Source organism: Lynx rufus, unplaced genomic scaffold (genome assembly GCF_022079265.1).
Source record: "Lynx rufus isolate CCGP_SWC_20201006 ecotype Redwood Valley unplaced genomic scaffold, mLynRuf1.p SCAF_13, whole genome shotgun sequence".
NCBI lineage: Eukaryota > Metazoa > Chordata > Mammalia > Carnivora > Felidae > Lynx > Lynx rufus.
In genome coordinates, this window is record NW_025814827.1 from 51075215 (window position 1) to 51100143 (window position 24929).

At 36.3% G+C, this 24929-nt stretch overlaps 1 protein-coding gene across 2 annotated transcripts in view; it reads right to left on the minus strand.

The window, feature by feature from the left end:
• The window catches only part of PRKD1 (protein kinase D1), a 334083-nt gene that overhangs the window by 23649 nt on the left and 285505 nt on the right, over nt 1–24929 (minus strand). For both annotated transcript variants that reach the window (XM_047074633.1, XM_047074632.1), the window contains 4 exons: nt 23831–24110; nt 22732–22784; nt 20412–20484; nt 17961–18067 (listed from right to left, as the gene is read on the minus strand). In XM_047074633.1, coding sequence (XP_046930589.1) covers nt 17961–18067; nt 20412–20484; nt 22732–22784; nt 23831–24110 — 513 coding nt within the window. The remainder of the gene's footprint in view (nt 1–17960; nt 18068–20411; nt 20485–22731; nt 22785–23830; nt 24111–24929) is intronic.

The following is a 24929-nucleotide window of genomic DNA, read 5'->3' on the forward strand; positions in this document are numbered from 1 at the left end:
CGAACCGTGAGCTCATGACCTGTAACAAATTCAGAGGCTTAACCAACTGAGCTACCCAGGCACCCTCCACTTATATTTCAATGAGACACAGAAAAAAAAAATCATCAGGGAGCCTGGGTGGCTCAGTTGCCTAGGAGTCTGACTCTTGATTTCGGCTCAGGTCACAATCTCACATTTCATGAGTTCGAACCCCATGCCCTGTGTTGGGTCCTGCACTGAGAGTATAGAGCCTGCTTGGGATTTTCTCTCTCTGTCTCTGTCTCTGTCCCTCCCCTGCTCTCTCTCTCTTTCTCAATAAATAAATAAACTTAGAAAAATGAACTTTAAAAAAAAAAAGAAGAAGAAATCATCATGAACACAAACTACCTAAAGAAGAATCAGGGACTAACTTAAATGTGCTAATAGCTGTGAACAGAAAAAAAAAAAAAAAAAAAGCTTTATTTTAGAAAAGAAATTTTTAGCTATAAAAGTGTATATATAAAATGAAAATTTCACAAATGACTGGAAACCTGAGGTGGCTCAGTATTCAGACTTCACAGATGGATATGGGGAGGTGAGCAGCAGAATGGGCCGCAGGAGAGAGTGCACCGTAGTCAACCTTCCACCCGATGGTAAGGGATGCCTGGCATTAACTGCATACGGAGCCAGGCCACGGCTGGCAGAAGCTCCCATGATGATATCCTGTCTCTCAGGATGCCTTTCTCTTACTTTGGCCATTTTGATCTCTGCCTCAGATCTCTGATGGGTCTTTTTGGTTCCGATGCCTTGGTGCCCAATCATGTACCATCAATGCGATCACGGAATAGTAAGTTTCTGGATGTGGTCCGAGCAGATGTCTACACATCTATCCCAAAGCCTTTCACCTCCAGAGTGCTGGGGTCATTGTTCTTAAAACTGTCACACTGTTAGCTGGTCATATCTGGCTACTTCAGGATAGACCAAGCCTCCAGAAACATTCTCTCTGGTCAGAGCTGAAGCACATGGACAGTGTGGGATTAACTGAGCTCACACTGTCACTACTATTACTTTATTTGTCCCTACTGCCTACAAATAAGACCAGATGGTTGCTGGGCTTTCAGCATTATGGGAGTGCCAGATCCTTAGGTGGGAGACTCCAGATAAAAAATGCATGAATGTGTTTGATATGCAGTATGGAAAACCAGCAATGGCACTGCTCATTCCCGAACCTGCACGTAGCCTGTCACATTGTCTTGCCATCCCCTTTTCTGAGAGAGGAGCCACACTGAATGGAAAGACCAGCACCTGGGTCTCCAGGCATCTCAGCTGTCCTGTTTTAAATCAGTGATGACAGGAAAGGCTTTAAGAATGACGTGAGTCCTGCCTGAATTATGACCCTCCTGGAACAAGTCCACCATAAGATGTGCTAAGTGTACCTTCTTTGAGTATTTTCTGAACTCTTTTTTCTTAAAAAAAACAAAACAAAACACAATATTTATTTGAGAGAGAGAGGGAGAGAGAGAATCCCATGCAAACTCTGCGCTGTCAGCACAGAGCCCCACGTGCAGGGTTCAGTCCCACCAACCATGACATCATGACCTGAACCAATACCAAAAGTTGGACGCTTAGCTGACTGAGCCACCTAGGCGCCCCTGAACTGATTTCTATTTAATCTAACTTCAAACATTTAAGCAGTGTTCTGGAGCGTTCGGCTTTCTTCAATGATCAAGGCCTATTGACTGGGTCGGGAGGAAGAACAATGAATAGGAAAGCAGGAGACTGACAGAAGCAGGTAGCAGCAAGGCAGGGGGTCTCCCATGTGTAGACACAGGAGAAACTGTTGTGTGAAGAAGATAAAGGTTAAAGGGGGCTCAGGAAGGGCAGGGGAGAACAGAAGTGGTGTTGTAGTGGCTCAGCCTGCTGCTTCTGCTTACCCTGGTTTGGACTGTGGAGGGTGAGGGAGAAGAGGGAATCAGAAAATGGCCAGGAAACTCTCCTGCCTAAAGTAGCCAAATACATATGCAGTGTTGCTCTTCATGTGCTTCTACTTCTATGTCTCTAAGAGAGGGAGTTCTTAGAAACACTAAAGTCCTTCATTCAGCCATTCTTTTTTCCTTTTCCCTCTTCTATTACATGACTTAACAAGCCCCCATACGTAGGTGAGGACTTAAATGTGTTTATCTGGTGTACTCCCAGAATGTTCTAGGCCAAAAGTAAGGAATGGATTAATGAAGACTGTTCACTGTCAACTATCTTGTGCCATGTTCACTGTAAACTCTGAAAGACTCTAAAATGTCCTCTAATAGCATCTTTATGGAAAGGATAAGAGAAAATTTTGCTATTTTTACTAAAGGACTTTGAATAGAGTTAGGTATACAGATTTTAAAAAGTTCAATAAAAGCGCTGAATTGTAAGTCGTGTATACACAACTGGGAAAAAGAAATGTTTTAGAAAATTTTAGACTAATAGGTTTGTTGCACTTGGCCCTTGCTCTTTTATAAAAACCCTTATGCTTTATAGATTTGTTAAAGAATACCCTCAGTGGTAGCTGAAAAATCTTTCCAAGAGCAAAATGACTTTTTCTTTTTTCTGCAGAGAGAATATATAGGTTGATATTTTTAAAGCTTTTCATATGTAGCTGAGACAAGGCCACCATAGATGCTTACTCGTGAGCTGTAATTTTTGCATTGAACCAAATGACCAAAGTTGTTTTTCTATTTGACAGTAACAGAAGAAAAGAGAATAGAAAGAGTCATGCCTTATTTATCCAAATTCTCTATACTATACTGATAATTATTTCTTTAGCCTAGAAAGATAATAATATTTGGAGAGTGGAAATAAAACAAATTCAAGCCATTATTTTCTATTACCATTTATAATTCATATTGTCTTTTTAATTACTGAAGAGTAACTCTAAGATAAGTTTCAACCCAAGTGGTCCATATGACTTGCTCACAATTTTACTTTTCTGTATAAAATGTGAAATAACTTTTCAACTTTTCCTACTAATGTACAAAGTAACCAAATTAACTTAGAAGTGGCTTGATGATTTTAACACTAACCATGGCATACTAGTATTCAGAAAGAATTTTGCTAACTTCTCAGGCCTACCTCAAGAATTCAGATAATAAATTTCATGGCAGAGTAAGCTACTACTGGACTCTCTGACCATCTGTTTGTTGCATTTAAGTAATTTAATTTTCAGGAAATGAAACATTTGGTCAAGTACAGGAAAGAATAGTGTCCATTCACACTTAACAGATTGATGACATATCCATGGGGTGAATATAAATTATTTTGAAGTCTGGAGGAAATACCATTTGGAGATCAAGACAAAAATCTTCCTGATTCAAGTTGCCTAGAGAATTCTTATGTAATCAATGGAAACTAGTCACTAAAAGCAGAAGCTTTCATAAAAATTATGAAATTTTATCTAAAAGAAAGGAAATAAAAATTTAACTAACATTTTTAGTGTGTATATACATTCTATTTTAGGTTACACTTTTCAGATTCAAGTTCAACAATATTTCATTGGTACTTATATTCTTTACTTCTAATTAAAATATTCATTTCATATATTTAGCTGTGATTAAAGATGTCATGTTTTCCCCTTGTTTATTCTACCTTTAGGATTATTATACTCAAACATATGAGAGGTGGGAAAGAGGAGAATTAGAATCAACACATCTTTTTAACAGGTTGTTTAAGAGGAATACAGCCTGAATATGGGGACTTCTGACTAGTTTTCTATCAAATACCTAAATGTTTTAGTTCAAAATGAGACAGAAGGAAATAAACTTAACAGTGATAAGTCCAAGGTCTAAATTCTAAATGGCATGCAGAGCGGAAGGAAGAATATTTCATTACACAGCACTGTTCATGGAGACGTAAGGTAACTTTCTCAGAGGTAAAGCACTGTGGCAATGACTTTGTTGATCCTCATTACTGCCCACTTGCCAGTGTTGAGAAAAGAGGACATCTTATCCATTTTCCAATCACATTCTCTTATAATTTATGCTTCATTTAATGCCTCTAGAAATCACAATCACCTGATACCTTATAAAAGGGAAATAGCATGTAATTCCCTGAGAGAGGCTAAAAAAGTCAATGTAGAAACCAGGTGATTATAAGAAGACTCGGTAAAGATAATACCAAAATTGGTAAGAAAGCTAAGCTATCTCTCATAAATTCCAGAACCTATCCAACTGTCTTTTAGGTATGTCGACTTAAATGAAAGATGTTCAACAACAGAATCAGTGTCTTTCCACCCAAACTTAGTCTTCTGGTGGTGTTTCCTCTCTTGGTAAATGGCCAACCATCTGGGTCAGAAGCCTGAGAGTCATCCTTAACATTCTCTTCCCCCTCACTTCCAATGACCAGTTTTAGAGCTCATCCCCTTAATTCCTCTTACATTGATGCCTCACCTTCATCCTCACCATTAATGCCTTGGTTTGAGCCTTATCTCTCTTCTAGGGATGGGCCACAGCCTCCCAACTGATCTCTTGGTCTTAGGTCTTGTTCTCCGCCAGCCCACTCCTGGAGCTAAGATCAGGAGTGCAACACTTAACTGACTGAGCCACTCAGAAGCCCCTAGTGCACTCCTCAAAGGGCTGCCACTGTGATTCTGAACATTCCATCTTGCTTCTAGCTCATAAGGGAATCACCACCAGCTTTAGGAGATGTACCCTTTAGCGCAGCCCATGGGACCCTTTACCATCAGCTACTTCTCTTCCTCCTATCCAAGTATTTCCCCAGATTCTTTTCTTCTTCCCTATATATCTACCCTTCTCTCTAGTCACAGTAATTATTTTCAGAACAAGTACCCCTCTCTCTCTCCCTTTTACACTTTCATACACACTTTCTCTCAGCCTGAATCAGACCATTTTGTCTGATATGAATATTCAACTATTAGGCAGCTTTCATTGACTCCCACCGTCTGACTTGGATGTCTCTGCAACCCTCTTCCTTCAATCCTTGTTAAATTCTCTTTCATAACAGTTAACATACCATACCTAGTTATTGATGGACCTATGTGTCTTACCTGTAAGACTATAAGCTCCATAACGCCTGCATTTTATCAATTTTACACCTAGTCCATGTAAGCTGGTATATATTAAATGTCCAGCACAAATTTGTAAATTTGATTGAAAGATGAACAGTTCCTATATCTCCTTACTTTTCAGTACATGGGTAACATTCTTTAAGATTTAAGTGATTTTATTGAAGAGATGATGATACATGCCTGACATATTTAGCTAGCACATTTTGCATCAAATGGACTATATGTTGATATTCTCTCTTCATATAAAAATACAGTACATGAATTTTTCATTGTGAGTTCACTTGAATCTGCTAATGAGCAATGTCAGGTTTCTGACGATGACTACTATCATTATAAATAATGATTTTTATGATAAACACCAATAATACAGTTGTGAATATCAGAGATGTCACCAATGGTAAGAGTTGAAAAATGATATCCTAAAGTCTCGAGGGAATGACAAAGACATCCTGGTGGTTTCTAAGCACCAGTCCTTCAAAATATATAAGTTTTGGCCACTGCTCTGGTAAATATTTCAACATATTTGAAAGGAAGAAACAAAATTTTAATGCTATTTAGGTGATTTGTATTTACTTTATATCTAGCTCTCAATAAGGAAGTTTTCATAGTATCAGCTCATTCTCAAAGGCAAGAGTCACCAGCAAGAGACAAGTTAAAGCAGCAGCAGCAGAAGGCCACCGTCAGGATACTCCTACATTATCCCTTTCCCTCCATGCCAACCCTCCCTTACATGAGTTGTGAAAACCTAATTTCCTAGGATTTCATTATTGTCCCAAGAGTGAGAAATAAAGCAATGAAAATGGGCCATTCAGATAATAAAGATGACTGTACTTCTAACTTCTAGTGTAGAATAGGCCTCGGGACACCCTTCTCTTTCTTTGTTTTTCCTTTTGCTCAGAGCAGGCACAAACACAAGGAAAGCCTCAAGGCCGCGAGCCTAATTTCAGAGGCACAGTCCCTGGAAACAGACTGCTACAGATTGTATTACAGGTTTGCACATTCCACTGACTTTCATTCCTTTGTATGTGAAATGGCACAATAATGTGTCTAATTCTGTAATGTAACTAGGGCTTGGTTATTTAATGTATATAAAATACTTAGAATCATGCCTGGTACATAGTAAAGGTTAGCTGATATTGTCATTAGGCACATTTTCTGCCATTTTCACAAGATCTGGGCCACATTTCTCTGTCTAGTTTGATACCTAAAAGTTTACAGTTAGTGGCAGAAAAGAAAATTTCCTTTTGCCTTTCATGTAACAGGGGCTATAGGTTAACCTGAACCTTCTAATTTGTCCTCCCCCATCTTTCTTCTTGCCATATTTTTAGGCCTCAGTGATGGCAGAGATGCATCCACTCTGAGGTCAACCATGAGAAGACTTTGTTATACTAGGTGAAAGGCCTTCTGGATGGAGATCACTTGGTTGTGTGTAAATGTATGCCCATTTCATGTTCAGCTGGCCAAAAATCTACAGTTTAAATGGGCTCATATTTTAGTAGTTATCTTTAAGCATTTCTGGCAAATTTAATCTGTAAAATTTTAGAAAGGTACATTGATGACAGTCTAGAACAAAATAAAGCTAACGTACACTGTCAGAGGAATAAATGCATGCAATATGACTTTAACAACAAGACCAGATGTAGTAATCCATCTTCTTGTAAATAGATACCACTGGCTAACATTTAGATCAATGGGGCCACAATCAAATTTAACCCACTGGACCTTCGGAACTCAGAAACATTCACATAATTTTTGGTAAGAATTGTTCATACCACCCATCAGAACTAGAATGCAACTTACTTTTGTTGTAGCAGTAATTAGCACAGACTGATGCTAGATTAATACAATCCAAAATTTTGTGGGAGAAATGGTAAGCTGAAGTATCTTCATTAACTGCCAAAAACAAAAGATACACCTGTATCTTGCCTGGCTCTCAAGAGAGAAACTTGCAGGTGGCCAGCTTGTAATGCACAATTTACTACAACATTTTTCTCATCTTAAATGAGCTTTAAGTCTTGTGTATTCTATTAAGTAACATTCACCCAATAAATAAAAAGAAAAGAAAAAGGACTAATTCAATATTTGCATAGCAAGAAAATCAACTGAGTTCTGATGCATGATTTTGTATTTATGTATGTCCATAAACCTGTCTATACTTCTGTCAGTCATTCTTCTCCATCAATTCTGGAAATGCTCCAATCTAGCTTTAGACTCCAGGGTTGCTGCAGACACATGATAAATACAATGTGTCTTCTCCTTTCCGTATAAGAAGAGAAGCAGCTAAACGCAGAGAGGAAGGAGAAGTATACAGAAAACAATACTTAAAAAAAAAAAAAAAAAAAAAAAAAACCTCTCATCATCTTTCATGTCATTTCTAGCCTTTCTTGACTTCTCACCAGATGTAAGTAGTATAAAGCTATGTGATATTTTCCACTCATCACCAGGAACCCTTCAAATTCAAGGTACATGGAAAATTTTAAAATCCCAATCCAGGTTCCTGAGCCTGTAATTTGGATTGATACACTGAGGTTTTTTTGGAATTAATATTTATATATGGCTGAATTTGATACTGGTATTTGGAGGTGGGGAGTGATTTTTATCTGGAGAACTCAGGAAAGACTCTCACACAGAAAGGATCTTATATGTACTCCCGTACTTAACCCTTAAGCCCCAACTAAGACCACAATTTCAAGTTGACTAGGTAAAAAGAGCCAACACAAAGACTTCAAAGATAGAAAGTTAACAAATGACCAATGCCTTAAAAGAAAACAACAACAACAGTGTTTGTAACATTCCACCCATAAAGTATGACCCCCCACCCTTTCTTCCATGCTATTACTCAGTTTGTGTTTAGAGGAAAGGCAGGAATTAAAAGTATGGTTGTTAAAATAGAAAAATCGGAATTTGTAAATCAAGATGTGTTTATTGTATATGATAGCTGAAAATGGCTCAAATATCTGCATTTTTTTTCAACTTGCTATCAAATGCATGGCAATGGAGACACATCTGCAACACTTTTTTTTTATTTCCTGTTAATCTGGCTAGAAACATGAATGCATAAATCCAATCTAGTCTTGGTGTTAGATTTTAAAGTGTAATTTTTAACAAATCATAACACTGTAGCCCAGCTTCTATATTTAGATGCCAGCACTCCAGAAAGCATAACATTCTCTTATAGCGTTAAATGATCTGTGCAGACACATAACCCTTCTGATGCCTTATATACCAGATAATAGGAAGTGGAGTGAGTATACAGGGTCTACTGAACAGCAACAGAACACAGACACTATTGGCAAACAGGTCAAATGGTGACATTTCACATTTGTGTAAGGTTTCCGTAGCAAAATGTGTTTCATTGATATATTCTCAAAATTAAACAAATTCTTAATCATGGGGCTTTTCAGAATCTTTAATAAGTGAAAGACTGTATTCACTTCTAAGATGTGGGATGATCTGAATATAAGATATCAGACACATATTTTTTAAACTGTCTTAATGAGGGAATCTTTACCCCCATCCCCTTCCATGAAGGACCTACTAGTATTCTTCCAAAAATACACTGGGAAACACTGATTTAAAAAACATTTTATATATTATTTAATTTAGTTCCCCAAAACATTCCTGCAAAGTAAGCACAGCAAGTCAGATGAATTCGAATTCATAATTAAGGAAATCAATGCTAAAAAAAGATTTATCCCCCCCCCCCCGCCCTGCTAAAAAGAGAGAGAGAGAGAAGAAGGAAGAGTTTTAACTTGGAACCTGACGTTTTGACACTAAGTTTTCATTCTGACTAACTTCTTACTCAACAGGATACCTATTTGGAAAAATCTCTAAGTTCATTTTCTTTTTCTTATAATAGATCTTTGTTTCTTTTTTTCCTCCATGTTAGATATGTATATACATAATCAATGGGCTTCATTTTTCGGAACATGCAGAAGATAACAAGATTATCTCAGAGCTGCAAAACATGTCTTATCTAAAGAAACAATTTCATGAAAATTCTTCATGCAATAAAACAGAAAGAAATATTTTAAGAAATATAATAAACATATTCAATGAGACAACAGAAGTATAAACTAACCTCTTCCTACACACTAAAAGAAAAGATACTCAAATGTTGCATATTTTTCTCTAGAGAAAGAAAAAAAAATGACTCCTTCATGATTTTTTTAAAAACTACCAGTTTGCAAAAATTTTCATTTTTCCCACCCACACTTGGCAATATTATTTTCTGGTTTTCTAGCATGATTATCTTTTCTCCACCTCCTGATCATCCTTCTAGACTAAGGGAACAAAGCCATTTACTTACACATTGACGTTTTTAGACAAAATGGTAAAGAATGCTTTATTATCTACTGGCATGCTCTGCAATTCTGTATGCCCCTGGTTTCTTCAGTATGGCTAGACAATTTGTTCAATAAATATTCACTGAGCACCCATCAGGGGCCAGGCATATGTTAAAGTGTGTTCAGCCCCAGTCTAGGCTCTGAGTCAACCATGTTCTTTGTTAGGATGAAATAATGTTTCTAGGTTCTATGTGTAGGGAATTCAACAAGTTACAGGAACTGGTTTCTAGAAGCTAGACTCTATAGCCTAGTTGTGGCAATACTAGTAACACCTAGTAAGTATGGCACCTTTACTTACTTATATGCCAGGCACTGCTAAGAGTTTCACAAAATTATCACATCTGAGTCTCACAACATCTCTACAAGGTTTCCTAGGTAAGGAAACTGAGGCTCAGAGAGCTTAAGTAATTTATCCAAGTTCCTAAGAACTCTTAAATAAAAAGTCTGAGCTTTGAACCCAGGCATCTGATTCTAGACCTCATGCTCTTTAAACACAATAGTATCCATTACTTGAATACTCTCTGTGGACTCAAATCCATTTAGAACCGGGGTCCTGATGTTCTAACTGGTGTGCTTTCAAGGTCCATGTTACTTCAGTCTCCTCAATATGATCTCACAGCCCATCTCAGCATATTGTCTAGATTTCTGAATGCTGCCTGTGGCAAGTCTTCTCATCTCAGTGTCCCCTCTACCTGTTATGACATCCACCATGACAAATTGCCTTGACGATTCTTTAGCTTCCTAACTGGTGGGACTTCCCCTATAGCTCAGTCTATTTCTAAACCCATATACCACCACAGTATTGTTCTATGTTATCAAATCCTCTCTTGATCTTGAGGTTCCACTGTATTTAAAAGCATCACTCTGATATGTTCTCTGCCTTTCTTTGCACTCAAAGCCCAATTTTTCCCCCAGGATTCAGTTTTTGAGACAGCCTGTAACATCAGGAACAATTAGCAGCTATTCTACAAGCTCATCCTCCTTAACAAATACCACAATTTTCAAATTAGAACTTAAAATTTATTGATTCATACAAAAAGTATTATGACAAAGGCCCTGAGAAAGAGTTTAAGAAAATACAGTATGTGACTTAAGATCATTTTGTCAAAAGTTAATCGGTTACTTATAAAGTCTTTACTACCATGCTAGGCATTGTGGAAGCTGAAAACAAGGTGCTGCTGAGACCTTCAAATTCGTTTATGATCTAATTATTACATAAGAAGTATTCAATAAATGTTACTACTTTATATGAAGACTAGAAACCATAGATAAACAGGAAATATGGAAAACAGCACAAGACTGAGAGATCTGGAAGGTCAATCAAACATGGATAAACCAAGTAAACCAGGATGGGCATCCAGCCTTGGAATTAAAAGCTCAGCAATGGCCAGAGGTTAAGAGTAATGATGAGAACAATAACTCAAAGAGGAATGAAAGGTTCAGTTGAATAGGAGTGATAAGGTACAGCATGATCACCTACGATGTAAAAAAACCAGGAAAAATAGATTTGATGAAATAAGAATACTACTAAGCTAGGGAGGGATAGGATGGAAACCACTAAAGACTCATCTGGTTGGGGTCTTCAGATGAACCAGAGAAAAGGCAGGGCCAGCAGATGATGATGGAGTGGGATTGGGGGATGGGGAACCAAGCTATCAGAATATCACCTGTTGCAGTAATCAAGGCATGAATTTAAAAGCTTGGTCTAGACTAGTGCCAACGGAAATGTTAAGGATGAAGTTAGGGCAAATGTGTAGAAAGAAAGACGAGGAACAGGGGCACTTCGTCACTAGCAGTTGAAAGGAGCAAATAGCCTCTAACAAGGTTTTCTTTTTTTTAAAAATTTTTTTTTTCAACGTTTATTTATTTTTGGGACAGAGAGAGACAGAGCATGAACGGGCGAGGGGCGGAGAGAGAGGGAGACACAGAATCAGAAACAGGCTCCAGGCTCTGAGCCATCAGCCCAGAGCCCGACGCGGGGCTCGAACTCACGGACCGCGAGATCGTGACCTGGCTGAAGTCGGACGCTTAACCGACTGCGCCACCCAGGCGCCCCTCTAACAAGGTTTTCTTGTCGTCAAACTTTTTTCTCTATAATATGCCATCCCCAAATGTTATTTTGATCATAACTTAAAAAAAAAAAAACCAAAAACATTTCAAGCATAATAAAATCCAATCAACCTGGCACAATATGTAAGGTTCTCTATGAACTCACACGGAATCCATTTCCTGGTCTTACTGTGCACTCTGACTCATAACAGCAGTTTCCTAAGTAGTTATACTCTTGTGGAACATAAAGATTTTTAAGAGCTATGGGAACAGAGCATAATTTTAAGAAAATCTGTTTTGTTTATATCTGTATCCCTGCTGCCTGGAACATGGTGGGCCCTCAGTTATATATGAGGAATGAATGAATGAATCATACCAGTCCACAAATTATCTTCTAATACAGACCTGAGAATAGCCATATAGCTTTTAAATTCTCTATTGCGATGTTTCTTTTCATAAAAATTTTTCTCCCTTACAATGGATACTTCTCACTAACTCTAAATAGGAAGAAAAATCCTCAGGGAGAAAAGTAGAGAGAAAATTTGAAATACTGTATTGGTCTGAAGTGGCTGACACTAACATGGAAATCAATACTTCTGTAACTTAATTTCTAATTCACACTTTCACCAAAATTCAAGAAGATTTAATGGATTTATTAATGGAGAGGGGACTGAAATGAATTTCTGAAGATAAATCACCATTTTTGTTTGTTTTCTCTTACAAAGTGGCTCCTACAGTTAAAAAAAAAAAGAAAACTATTGCTGAATTCTAACTCAAACACTAAGTAATAAACACCCACCAACTTATGAACTGAATTAAAAAATTAATCTCAATAAATAGTATACTTTCAGTAACACTTTATTTTTTATTTAAGAAGTACTGATACAATTTTACAGAATAAAGCTTTTACTAATAATTATAACTTAATCCAAAAGTATGTTTTAAACACTTAAAGTGTGGTAATCAAGAAATTTTAAATATATACTTATGTTTATTGTAAATAATTATGAAAAGGAACCAACAAAAGACTTCCAGGTATAAAAACACATTACAATGGAATATAATTTTGTGGGAAAAGTGAAATATAGGCAAAGGAAACAAGGAATGTTGTGAGTTATACTATTGTTAAAGAAATGCACATTCACATATTTTTTAAATGGATGGTAAAGAATATCAAATGTCTATGACATTTAGATTCTAATGCATACATTTAAAGGAGTTCTATAATAGGTTTATTTTTAAATATTGATACTTTAATATAGTACAAAATTAAAACTCTTTAAAATATGACAAAATAGTTCTAGCTGTCATCTTAAAAATACACAAACAGTTACAAAGTTTTTCTTTTAGAATTATTTTTGAGATACATGATGAAAAATGTTTGAAGGCCACTCTTCCAAAATGATCTAAATTTTTCTACTCATTTGTCATAGAATATTTATTTTACTAAGGTAGCCCCTCAGCCTAATAGCCCTTTCCAGCATTTCTCTGGGTATAAAAACCTATGAATCTTTCAAGATTTCATCAATGCTATATTTCTCTTGGAAGCTCTCCCTGGTTCCAACATTCTGGCCTCAGTCATAATCCGTGATTTCTTTCACTATATTTCCACAGCTAACATGATTTGCAGTTACTTGTACCTGACTGCCCAAATAGAAGTCAGAATGAAACTTGGTAGGTTTCATTCATTTTTACATGGGCCAGAAGCTCAGTAACTTGCTTTGTATAAAGGAAGTATTTCACAGTTATTGCTGATGGACTTAATATTTTTATTAATTGAAGAAAAGGGTTCTTGCCTTAGAACCTGGAAGAATGATTAAGGTTTAAGCGTTTGGTTTTAGGCTGGTTGGTTTGGGGTGAGACCGGCCCAAAGTGGAGATGTCCTAAGGTCAAAGGTCTGAGACTCAAGTGCCTGTGGAAGATCAGAACACAAAAGATCAATTAAGGAATGACCTGGGAAGGGATGACAGAGGACTTCCTTAAAGTGGATGACCTCACTTCAGGAATGAGTCCCATATTAGTATGGGCCATTTAGATGAAAGAAAGGAGAAGTTCAGGAAGACAAGTTGGAAGGACTAGCAGGGAAAGAGAAACAGGATCTGATAAGTGCAGGGGGGAGTGAGGACAGAGATTTGAAAAAGGAACAAATGATCAATGCCCTGCAAGGACTGAGATAAAGACTGAAAAACAGCCAAAGGGTGATAGGCAGGCAGAGGAAGAAAACAAGGGGATGGCAAAGGGCCTTGCATTTTCTTTAAGAAAGGCAGGGAAACCAAAGACAAGGAAATCTATGAACAAGAATGAAAAGAACAGAGCACAAATCTCACAGAGCTGCCATACCAAAGGGAGAGTTGGATGCAGCTGTGCAAGGCAGCCCAGACAAATCCCAACCACACTTGGCTGTTGCTGTTGTTTTGTTTTGAAGTTAAGAGACACATGAATGAGAAGAGGAGTGCCTCCCAATAGAGAAACCAGAGTAATGGAGGTAATTTTGGAGGTTAGTGCAAGGGATATATTTAACTTATGGCCTGTAAAATTCTTATGTATTTTTTCTGTATTATGTATTCTATATTTTTAAATTGCAAAATGCTTTCACACCTTGTATCATAAACAGAAGTGCCTGTGTTTTAATTTTGACTGAACAAATCTGTGTTAATAAAGTACATTAAATATATATCATACCAATATCATTTACTGTAGGTTTTTAAGTTTCTAAGTTTTCTTAAGATAAAGTTTCATCTCCTTGTAAAGGTCAGTTTTCTGTGATATTCCTAATCATTAAACAACAATTTATTTGTTCTTTTTTGTGGTCATGAATAGGAAAAAATAATTTCAAATTTTCCATGTTTTTTTTTTAAATCAAGATACAACTTTTAAAATAATAATATAAGTAGGATCCCTTGGGGATTTTATGAAATGTTTAACATCTACGTTAATTAACATTGTTCTGAAACACAGTAATAATAATGAAGTATTTACATCTAATGAAAGCAGAGCTCTTCTAAAGGATATAAGTAAGGGATAATAACTATGCCATAAGATTCAGACTTGCCTCAATTTTTCAACTATTTAAAGATATGTGAAGAGCTTAATTTTCTAACAACTGAATCAGATTTTGGAAAGCCTTCACCTAGGTTATACAGAAAGGAGAAAAGGGAGAAAGAAAGAATTCTTTCACATATTCCATAGTTACACAACTTTGAAGTCTTCTATAAGCTAAGGGGCTTTTTTACAAACCACAGAAACAAATTAGCATTTGACCAGAGGACTAGGAGAGCTGCATGGGCAGGAATTTCTGCCATCAGTCACTTTAGTCAACATGGCCACTTCTGGAGAATCAGGAGGAGGGGACAGGGCAGAACTTGTGAACTCCAGGTACAACCATAAACGAGGACTCCAGCTTTTGTAAGTAGGGAACCACAAGGCAGAGGATATCAAATGCTTCCAGGAATCACTTTTATATCCAGAGGGATGGAATTCTGTTCCATAAGGTTAGTAGAAGAAAACCTTTCTCACCATCCAGTTGACTTTGATCATGGCACTTTGTCTGAACGTATCAGTTAGTGAGTCAGAATTCTAACCCCCACCCTCTATCCCCCTTACTGCTTTGTCTTTTCAGGTCCAAAAAGATGAATTCTAACTTTTAATAAAAATATAAAATGAGGCAATGAGGGCTGTCAGAGAACTAACCACATTAACCATAGTTAATCTTTCTTAACTAACCAATTAAACATTAATAGCAAATGCGGACCAGATTCCTGCTACCTAGTGGGATATTATGTATGCCATCTTATGTGACAGGATGGTGTTTCTGTACAATTTTATTCAACAAATATTTGCTAAACACGTAATGTGCACCAGGAAAAAATTCCTGTGTTCGGGATACATCAGTAAGTGAAAACATGATATCTGCCCTCCAGATGTGCACATTCTAGTGAAGGGGCTGGGGTGAGAAACACACAACAAATACAACAAATGAAATTCTGTAACAGACCAGAAGGCAATTAAGTGCTATGGAAGAAAAAAAAAACATATATCAGAGTTAAGGGTGGTACAGGGGTATGGATGTGAGGGGGTTTGAGTGGACTGTATTTTTAAATAAGGTGAGAGTGGCATTTATATATCAATGATATGAACTTAAACATCATTGTCTCTGGATATTGAATTATAATCTTTCTGGGAAGCTGATAAATTTGACAATTGGTAAAAAGGTTCAAACTTTTTTTTTCATTTTTTTCAGTTGGAAGATAGGAGGAGTTCCCTATTTTTGATGAATAAATTTTGAACCAACTGACAACTTTATGATAAAGTACAAACTACTGAATCCAGTATGTGCATATAATTAAGCCAAACCTTAATAAGACGCATAGTACATGCTATGTGGTTGAAAATTCAACACATAAATATGCTGCAAACATCTGACTGACGGAAGGCATAGCCGAGTGATTCAAACTAAGATTCATGACAAAAAGGATCTGTGTGTCTCTGCCTCCACTGTAACCACTGGACACGGAACAGTACTTAGTTCATGATATGTGTACTCAATCAATACAAGTTTGATGAAAAATATGAAGACTGGTTAGGGCCAGTGGGGAGGAGTGATAAGCAATGAGCATTTCTGAGATTTCAGGCCATAATATGAGAACTGTTCCAACTCTTCATGTACTCAAGGGGCAGAATTTAACTTTCAACCTAACCAAACTTTTTTTTTTTTTTTTTTTTTTAGAAACCCATAACTAAAATGTTGCCAAAGCCTGTTTATTGCAACTGAGTTATTGATTGCATCCACTCTTTTAGAAGAGGAAATGGGAGGCAGTTTATGCTCAGGTGTATTTTATTTTTCTACCTTACTATAGAATCAGCAGCTGATAACATACAGACATGCTCAGGAGAGCCAATTATAGGTTCTAGACACAGAAAATCAGACATTCAACATTGATCTAGTCACTCTCTGCCACTGCCATAAAATGTAGAGTGACAGAGCCATGTTAACTAAGAAACTTCCCTCATGTCTGGTAAGGAAGGATAAATGTCTCTGTACACACGCCAGTCTGGATGTTGGCCTGTTGCAAAGGATCTGCCTTCAGGACACCATGTGGGAGTGGAGACGGGGACGGCAGGGGCCAGGGTTGGCAAGATGTCATTGACTAACTTTTCAGACGTCACTTACAGCTCAATGTTGCCAAGTTAAGAATTTTCTAAAAAAATCTTTTTCGGTAACTGATTAGCAAATGCCAAGCTATGAATCTATGAATTGGCATCTTCAGAGCCGTGGTTATCATCTTCCCCATGAAAACAGAGAACACTGTGGTAGTTCTCTGTGTTACATAGTTGTTCAGAAGCACAAAAACACCATCTTTAGAAATTCTTAGTCCCAGAAAAGTCTATGTTATTTTTCTATGTATAGCAAGCATTATTTTTGGTTGTCCATGCACATGAACTCCTTTAGGGCGGAAGTTGCATTTTCTTCAACTTTTTATTGATGAAACTCAATAAAGTGCAGTTAAATGAAACAAGTGAAGAAATGCAATATGTTTTGCTTTGTTAGTGATGTTCAAATGAAAATTATTCAATAAAGCTATGAATTAGAAATTATGACCAGCTTGCACAACAAGTAGAGAATTATGGTGGTTAGATAAAAAAATGGCCATTTATCAATGGCCTAATCGTCTAGACTGAATAGCTAGGTTGACCACATTTAGCAAACAGTTGCTCAATTTCCTTTTAGTCTGTGGAAAAAGTTTTAACAGTTACAAAAAATTGTATATACCACATAATATGTCTGACTAACATATTCTGGCTTGAAAAGGGATTGGGGTGCCTGGGTGGCTCAGTCGGTTAAGTGTCCAACTTCAGCTCAGGTCATGATCTTGCAGTTCATGAGTTCGAGCCCCATGTTGGACTCTGTGCTGACAGCTCAGAGCCTGGAGCCTGCTTTGGATTCTGTGACTCCCTCTCTCTCTGCCCCTCCCCTGCTTGCATGCTCTCTCTCTGTCTCTTTCTTTCAAAAATAAACAAACATTAAAAAAAAAAAGTAAAAGGGATGACTGTTAATGAAAGGAGTTAAGGAACATGCTCAATATTAAGGGAAAGGCTTACTTTGAGAGACAAAGAGGACATTAACAATACCAAGATGATCTGAATCTCAGGCATACATTACTCATTTACTTGATATGCTGACATTTACATACTCAATTCATATAATTATCACAGCATAAAGGTGGAATGTTTGTGAAGACAAGGTCATTTACAATGTGAAACAAAATGGTCTCAGCATGTCCACAATGAGCAAATGCTGAAACATTACCCATTTAATGAGCATTAATAATGTATTAAAATCCAGAATTAGGTACATAAAAAAGAACAAATGTTGCCCAGACTCAGGAAAGATAATACACAGGTAGTAGTTCGATGCTTGATCTACCTTTCCAGTTATTTTAAAGTGTTCCCAAAAATCTACGCCACAGATATTTGGATAACTTTTCTTTGTTTTGAAGAAGTTGGAGGAATATTTTAGAGCCTCCAAAAGAAAAGCAAAGAAGTACCTGTAGAATTGCAACCTCATTACGAAGCTGGCTTTCTTGTTTGGTTGGAAATCTTAATTTGTCAATGATTTTAATAGCTACGTCTCTTCCTGTTTTACGATGTTTTCCTTTAAAATGAAAAGGGGAAATATTAGCATAATGTTACTAAATATCATATATATTAAAGAACACCAGAATTTATAAAGATAATTTTAAGAATTACAAAAATGTTTCACTGAATAAATTAACATTTCTAATGAGCACAACTTATATCCATCAAGATTTCATTTCTTGGCTCCATTATTCTGAATCAAATATGTACTATAAAATCAGCCACAATTTAGAACACAAAAGTGGAACATTAAAAGCTATACCTATCAACAGCCTGATATTTTCTCACAAAAATATGTGTTTTAGAAATAGGATATTGAACTACTTAATATGGACAATATTATACCACCAGCAAAATGCTCTCCTTAAGAAAGTATAATTTTAAAGTGCTGGTAAACTAATGCACATTAAAATGGAAAGAATAAAAAGTCTTGGCTCTCACTTACTAGCTTTGTGACCTTGAGAAATAATTTAAACTTTCTGAGTTTTTGGTTCCTCATCTTCAATGGTAGGGCTGTTGTGAGCATTAGATGAAATAAGATATGTAAGGTACACACAGTACCCAGGTAATTGTACACACTCACCTTCACCATCACCATCATCATCACCATCATCACATGACAGGCCTTTTCCATACATTACATCCCATTTAATTCTCACAACAAACCTTATAGGGAATCTATAGGACACCCTCAAGCTCTTCACTTCTATACTACTATAGTGTAGTAGATACAGAATACAGTAGTAGTAAATAAATATGAACATGAAAACAGGAAGTCGACCTAATTACTCAAGTTTTTTCACATACAAACTAAACTGAGATTCAATTGTTCCAACATTTGTTGTAAATCTGGTGTTCCTCCCTGCTCTACCCCACTCTCTTCCCATTGACTCCTTTCAGACTGCTTCCCTTCACTACCAGATTCTCTTGTTTTCATTCTCTTGTTTCATTCTCTGCTTCCCTAACACCACTTATTCTTTGATGCACTGTGATCTCTACTCCAACTCAGCCATTTTACTTTCTACAATCTTCAAGGTCAGAGCCTTTTTTGTCTCTACTCCTCTGCTGCTATAGTACTTGACCTTTCTTCTGATAGCTGTTCTCATCTGCTTCATCCCCTGTGCGTCTAGGCTTAACTTTTCAGTTTCTTTGTGGAGGCCTCTTCCTGGGCCTGCTCTTTTAGTGTTGGGTATTACAAATTATCTGGTCTCCCTAACTTCATTTCTTACCCCTACACTATGTGCAGTTGTGCATATTTATTATGCTCTACTCGCAAGACTTTTTCTTTTTTGTAAGCAATTATTACAATGTAGAGCAATACTCTGTGTAGTACTGTTACACTGTTGTGCAGCAACAAAAAGCACAATGGCTGCTGACTTATGGTAGGTTTTCCATTAAAAAAATCATTTGATCATTTTTTAAGAATCAACATCACTTTTTTTTCTTTTCTTTTCTTTCTTTCTTTTTTTAAGTAAACCGCATGTCCAACGTGGGGCTCAAACTCATGACCACAAGATCAAGAGTCACATGCTCTATGCCCTGAGCCAGCCAAGCACCTCTAAAATTACTTTTTAGAACAGAATATAACTTAATCAGTTTTTAACTGAAAAAGCATAATATTATACTACCATAAATAATATTGAGTGAGACACTGTGATAATTTCAGAGCACTCCCACCTCACAAAAAAGATGATTTTTTAACTGATTATATCCAGGACAGGAAGTTATGATGGCATTTTATAGGGCTGGTAAAACATTAATGTTAAATGTTTCTTAAAGCCTTGAAGAATATAACTGAACTGGCTAGAATCTAGAACAGCAAAGGTTAAAGTAATAAATTCACCAAATAGCTTGACAATAAGAAAAAGGTAAAAATATAGTCTTTCATTTCAAAAATGTTAAAAATGATAACCTTAATGAATACGTACATTGTCAAGAATATTAGAATTAAAAAATTATTTTATCTAGTTACACGAATGGATTTCTGTAGAGTTCTCATCTAATATGCTAAAAGGAAATACTAAATAGTAATTAGTTTATAAATTATAACTTCCATGATTCTCAATATTTTGTCTAAATAAACCAACATCTAACCAGTATTATAGATAGAGTTTGTCAATATGTAAGCAAAAGAAGTGTTTTAGGAGTAGAAAAATTTCTCTTAGAAGACAAAAATACCCATTTTTCCCAATAGTGACTATCTTGAGAAATTTTGAAAAAGGTAAAACACAGAGATAGATATACACACAAACATATATATACACACAGTGTTGTCTGTTATGTTTTTATTGGAGATACTGTTATTCTACATAAAGTAGCTAAAACTCCAAGTTAATAAAAATACTAGTGAACTAACCTACCTCCGTAAACAATTCCAAATTGCCCAGAACCCAGTACTTCATCAGGAAAAATTTGATATACTGTGCTGATGTCCTATAGGCACAAGCCCAATGAAAAACAAACATGAAGCAGTACAAAGCATTAGTCCTGATAAGTTATATAAGTCTATCATATATATCACAAATACTATTAAATATTTTAACATAAACAATGAGATTGTAGGTGCTAGATGAACTCTACAGTATCACTGAGTATTCAAAGCACGCTCTACAATTAACTGAATTGTAATGTTTTTTGAAAACCGTTTGGCTCTTTAATTCCTTAAATTCTTCCTCGTATAACTTAACATGTACTTAACAGATCCAGACAAACATATAAGTACAGACATACCAATAATTCAGTTTCCTCAACAAAGCATTCAATTAAATTTCTATCAAATATATAAAATAAAATTTTCATATGTATAGACATGTTAAAAAAAAAGAAAACTATTTGGCTCTTAAGCAGCATATGTTTTTCTCATGTTCAGTCAAATATGTTTTTACAGAGAAATAAGACTTAAAACTATACTATGCTACTTATTGTAAGTATTCAAAAAGGGATTTGCTTGTTGCGATGGTTATTTAGAAATTTCAGGTTAAATAATCATGGGTCCAAATCACATATCTATGCCAGTCCTGATTCCAATCACCCTACTCTCTATGGTTAGGATGGTGAGGATGCCTCTATGGATCATCCACACCCAGATGAATCTAAACTGAAAGGGCTGAATCACCATGGATTGGAGATAGCACAGAAGGATGGCAATCCATTGTGGAATTCTCATCTGTGAGGTAACTAAACTCTTCCATTTTTATAAACCACTTCTGGAGATCACATGATCCAAATGTCTAGTCTTTTCAAAAAAATTGCTAAATAGAGCATTGTGTTTTAATCTAGGTCTTACAGTCTCCAATTTGATGACCACGCTCATGAAAACACAAACAGTACTTTTCACTTAATGTATTTCTATTCCTATTCTATCATTCTGAATTTTCTGCATATCCTCCACTCTTGTACTCTTTGTCTTTTTAGAGAAAGAGCCCTTTCAAATCACTTCATATTCTATCCACTCTTATCTTTTCCTTTGTGCTCTTCCCTAGAAAACAATCATGCATTGTCTCTATCCTGTTATCCCTTCAGAGTATCCATGGGTGGGTTCAAGGCTGTCTGGAGATAAAACAAATTAATACTACTCCAGTATTTCAAGTCCAAGCCACTCCATCTTCTTCACATGGCTCAATGGCCCACCCCAAATTTTCAGGGGACAACAGTGGCTGAACAAAGTGGAATCACTAGACAGGTATCTAGAATTTTCCAAGAGGTTTATAGATTAACCTTTATTTCCCCAAATATTCTCTGGCTGAGCAAGAACAACAGGAACCTGCAAGTGTCTAGAAGTGTACTTCAAGACTGACAGCATAAGAATACTATGAAGTTTTCCTAATTCTCTTTAATTCAACTTTGATTTCCAGTTTACTTCATGCCACCGGAACAAAGTTTGCAAAGTTATCACTAGTATTGAATAGAGTTTCACAGAGTTTATTCTTTAAAACCTAAACTCACATCAATGTAAGTTAGGCTATAAACATCATGCTTTTGGTCATAAGTATAACAGGCAAAATACAGCAAAAGGTCTTGAGTCATAGGACAGGGTGGGAAAGGCTTGATTACATTTTGGCTGCCTGACATGACATGTATAAATGACAAAGCATAATAATGAAGCATAATAAATTATCTCATAATATGTCTATAATTTTCAAAAACTGAGTTGAAAGGATGGAGTTATGTGGAGCAGCTGATGAGGGTGTTAGAATATGGACTATACGTTCTGAATTATGGAGTTTTCTGAGGTCTCCTTGCTACATACAAGTGACTCTAAAAGCATTTCCAATGCCTCGTCCTATGACAGCGCTCCTAGGTGGCAATCAAGGAATGAGAATAAGGGCATATTTAAGCTACTCATGCAACTCAAAGAATTTATTTTGTTTGGTATTGTGTTATATCAACCATTAAAATTCTAATACCAAGAAGGGCAAATGTGGGAAAAATCAGTCACTACATCATAATTATTCATCTGAGATGAATAATAGGTATTTAGGAAGAAGATCACTTAAAAAATCCACATAATGCAATGTTTCTAAAATCTTATGGAAGAAAAATATCCAAATAGACCCAATTTTATTTTCTAGAAAATACTGTAAAATTAAAATGTTAGATAAATAAAAATGCATTTTAAGATCCTTATTTTCCAATAAAGAATCACATTACCAAGCTTTATATTAGTAGGTATATACTCACCACATTTTCTTGAATCTGGCAATTTGATACTGAAATACTCACAGAAATCTCTCCTGGAAATACATGTTAAAAAATACACAAAGGAAGTAAGTGAAGTAATAGCAAAACAGGTAGATACATGTTTACTAATCAAGCTGAAGGGTTGTTTTTAAATCACAGCAATTAAATGTTTCTAGGAAAAGTTCATTACAATATTTCTTTCCTTTACAATTACATATTTACTCTGTACTTGGTTTTGAAAAAAAAAGAATATTTTGTCAGTTTAGAGTCTGGAGTCATGAAGCCTTGGGTTAAATGCTGGCTGCCTCTTCACAGCTCTGGTAAAGCTGAGACAACTTAATCTCTCTAGGGCCTGATTGCCTCACCTTGTAAAACAGGCAAATCATTAATGTCCACCTGTTCGGGTTGTTTTAGGGATCATAATAGAGACCTCCTGTAAAATCCTTAGCCATAAAATAACATATATAATCTATTTCTATGTACACTGGGTTAGACATCAATTGAAAAGCTGTGAAAGATCAGAAGATAACATACTGTGATATGAAAAACAGGTTTTTTTTCCCCATAGGATTTGCTATTAATAGCCATTATAAAATTTAAAATTACATATTTTTACATAGATATTCCTCTAAAATATCTTTTTAAAATTCATCCTCAACCCTTGATCATGATTGCATTTTGGTAAAATCTGTCTCATTCTACTAATGAACAGGGATTTCTTCCTGGGATACAATTTTCTAGAGCTTCCAAGTACTCTGAACACCCAGTATCCTACACAGAGTAGGACAGTTTTGAGGAAACATGTTAACTCAGATATGCAAATAGCAAGACTGGGATTCCAGATCAAACTCAAGCTGACTAGATTACTCCTTCTTTTACGACCGACAGCTCTAGGTTTCTGCTATTGCCTAATAAATATACAGGGTTAACGTGAATTTGTTCAAATTTTCATATAAAATTAAAAAAAATAAAATAGGATCATTTAATGAAGTATCTTAGCAGCTTCCATATAGAGACCCTATGTTCACCAATAAACTAAGTCATCCCCAAAGAGGCTTTCTTTATCTGTTCTACAGACACAAAACTAGAGCAGACTCACTGTGCGAGTTGGTTCCTGAACCTACAGTCGAGCCCTTGGGTATGACAGGCATGAGAGCATGCTGGATGGCCATCTCCCACATCCTGGCCACATCGACGCCAACGCCACTGGTGAGGACACTGCTATTTGGTGGTGGGCTGGAAGGATTGACCACATTTTCTCCCACGTAATACACTACATTTGCTGTAGTGATCTCAAAGCAATGAGGATTGGCCCCATTAGGAATTAAAGCTGAAGGTTTTGCTGGTTCCAGAGATAAAATTTCTGATAAGGGGATTTCCTGTGGAAGAAAGAGTGTAGTAACTGCAGTTTATCAAAAGTATGTAAACTTTCAAATAAAATTCATGCTAGGCACATGTGACAAACACAGAATACTAGTAAGCAAAATTCAAAAATACCTGTACTAGGGGAAAGTTTATCATCTCCTCTCACCAGAAAAATTCAAGTGACCTTTCTACTGTGTTCATGTGGCAAGAAAATGTATGAATACAAATAATGGTTTTGAACCTGCATCAAGATCTAAGAATATAAAAGATTGACTTTTATACCTATGAGGTAGAATCACAACACTTTTGAAATGCATTTGGATATGCGTGGCTGTTTTTAAGCTTTGACTATCCTTTAAGGCACTAAAATGAATCATATAATTTAATTCAATAGATGTTAATATCATAATATTGCCAAATGAACAGTTTTAGTGAGGAAGGCCTCAGAGATTGATTTTAAAAGTAGTTGTTTGGGGCGCCTGGGTGGCTTGGTCGGTTAAGCATCCGACTTCGGCTCAGGTCATGATCTCACGGTCCGTGGGTTCGAGCCCCGCATCGGGCTCTGTGCTGACAGCTCAGAGCCTGGAGCCTGTTTCAGATTCTGTGTCTCCCTCTCTCTCTGCCCCTCCTCTGCTCATGCTCTGTCTCTCTCTCTCAAAAATAAATAAACATTAAAAAAATTTTTTTTAAGTAGTTGCTTTTCAAACAATTTTGACATTAAAAAATTAATCACCACATTGTCTTCCCAGAGGTATGGAATGACTAAGGAATAATGACTTTTAAAATAAATTTTTAATTTAAAATGTAATGAGGTTTCCTTTTTGTGTGAGAGC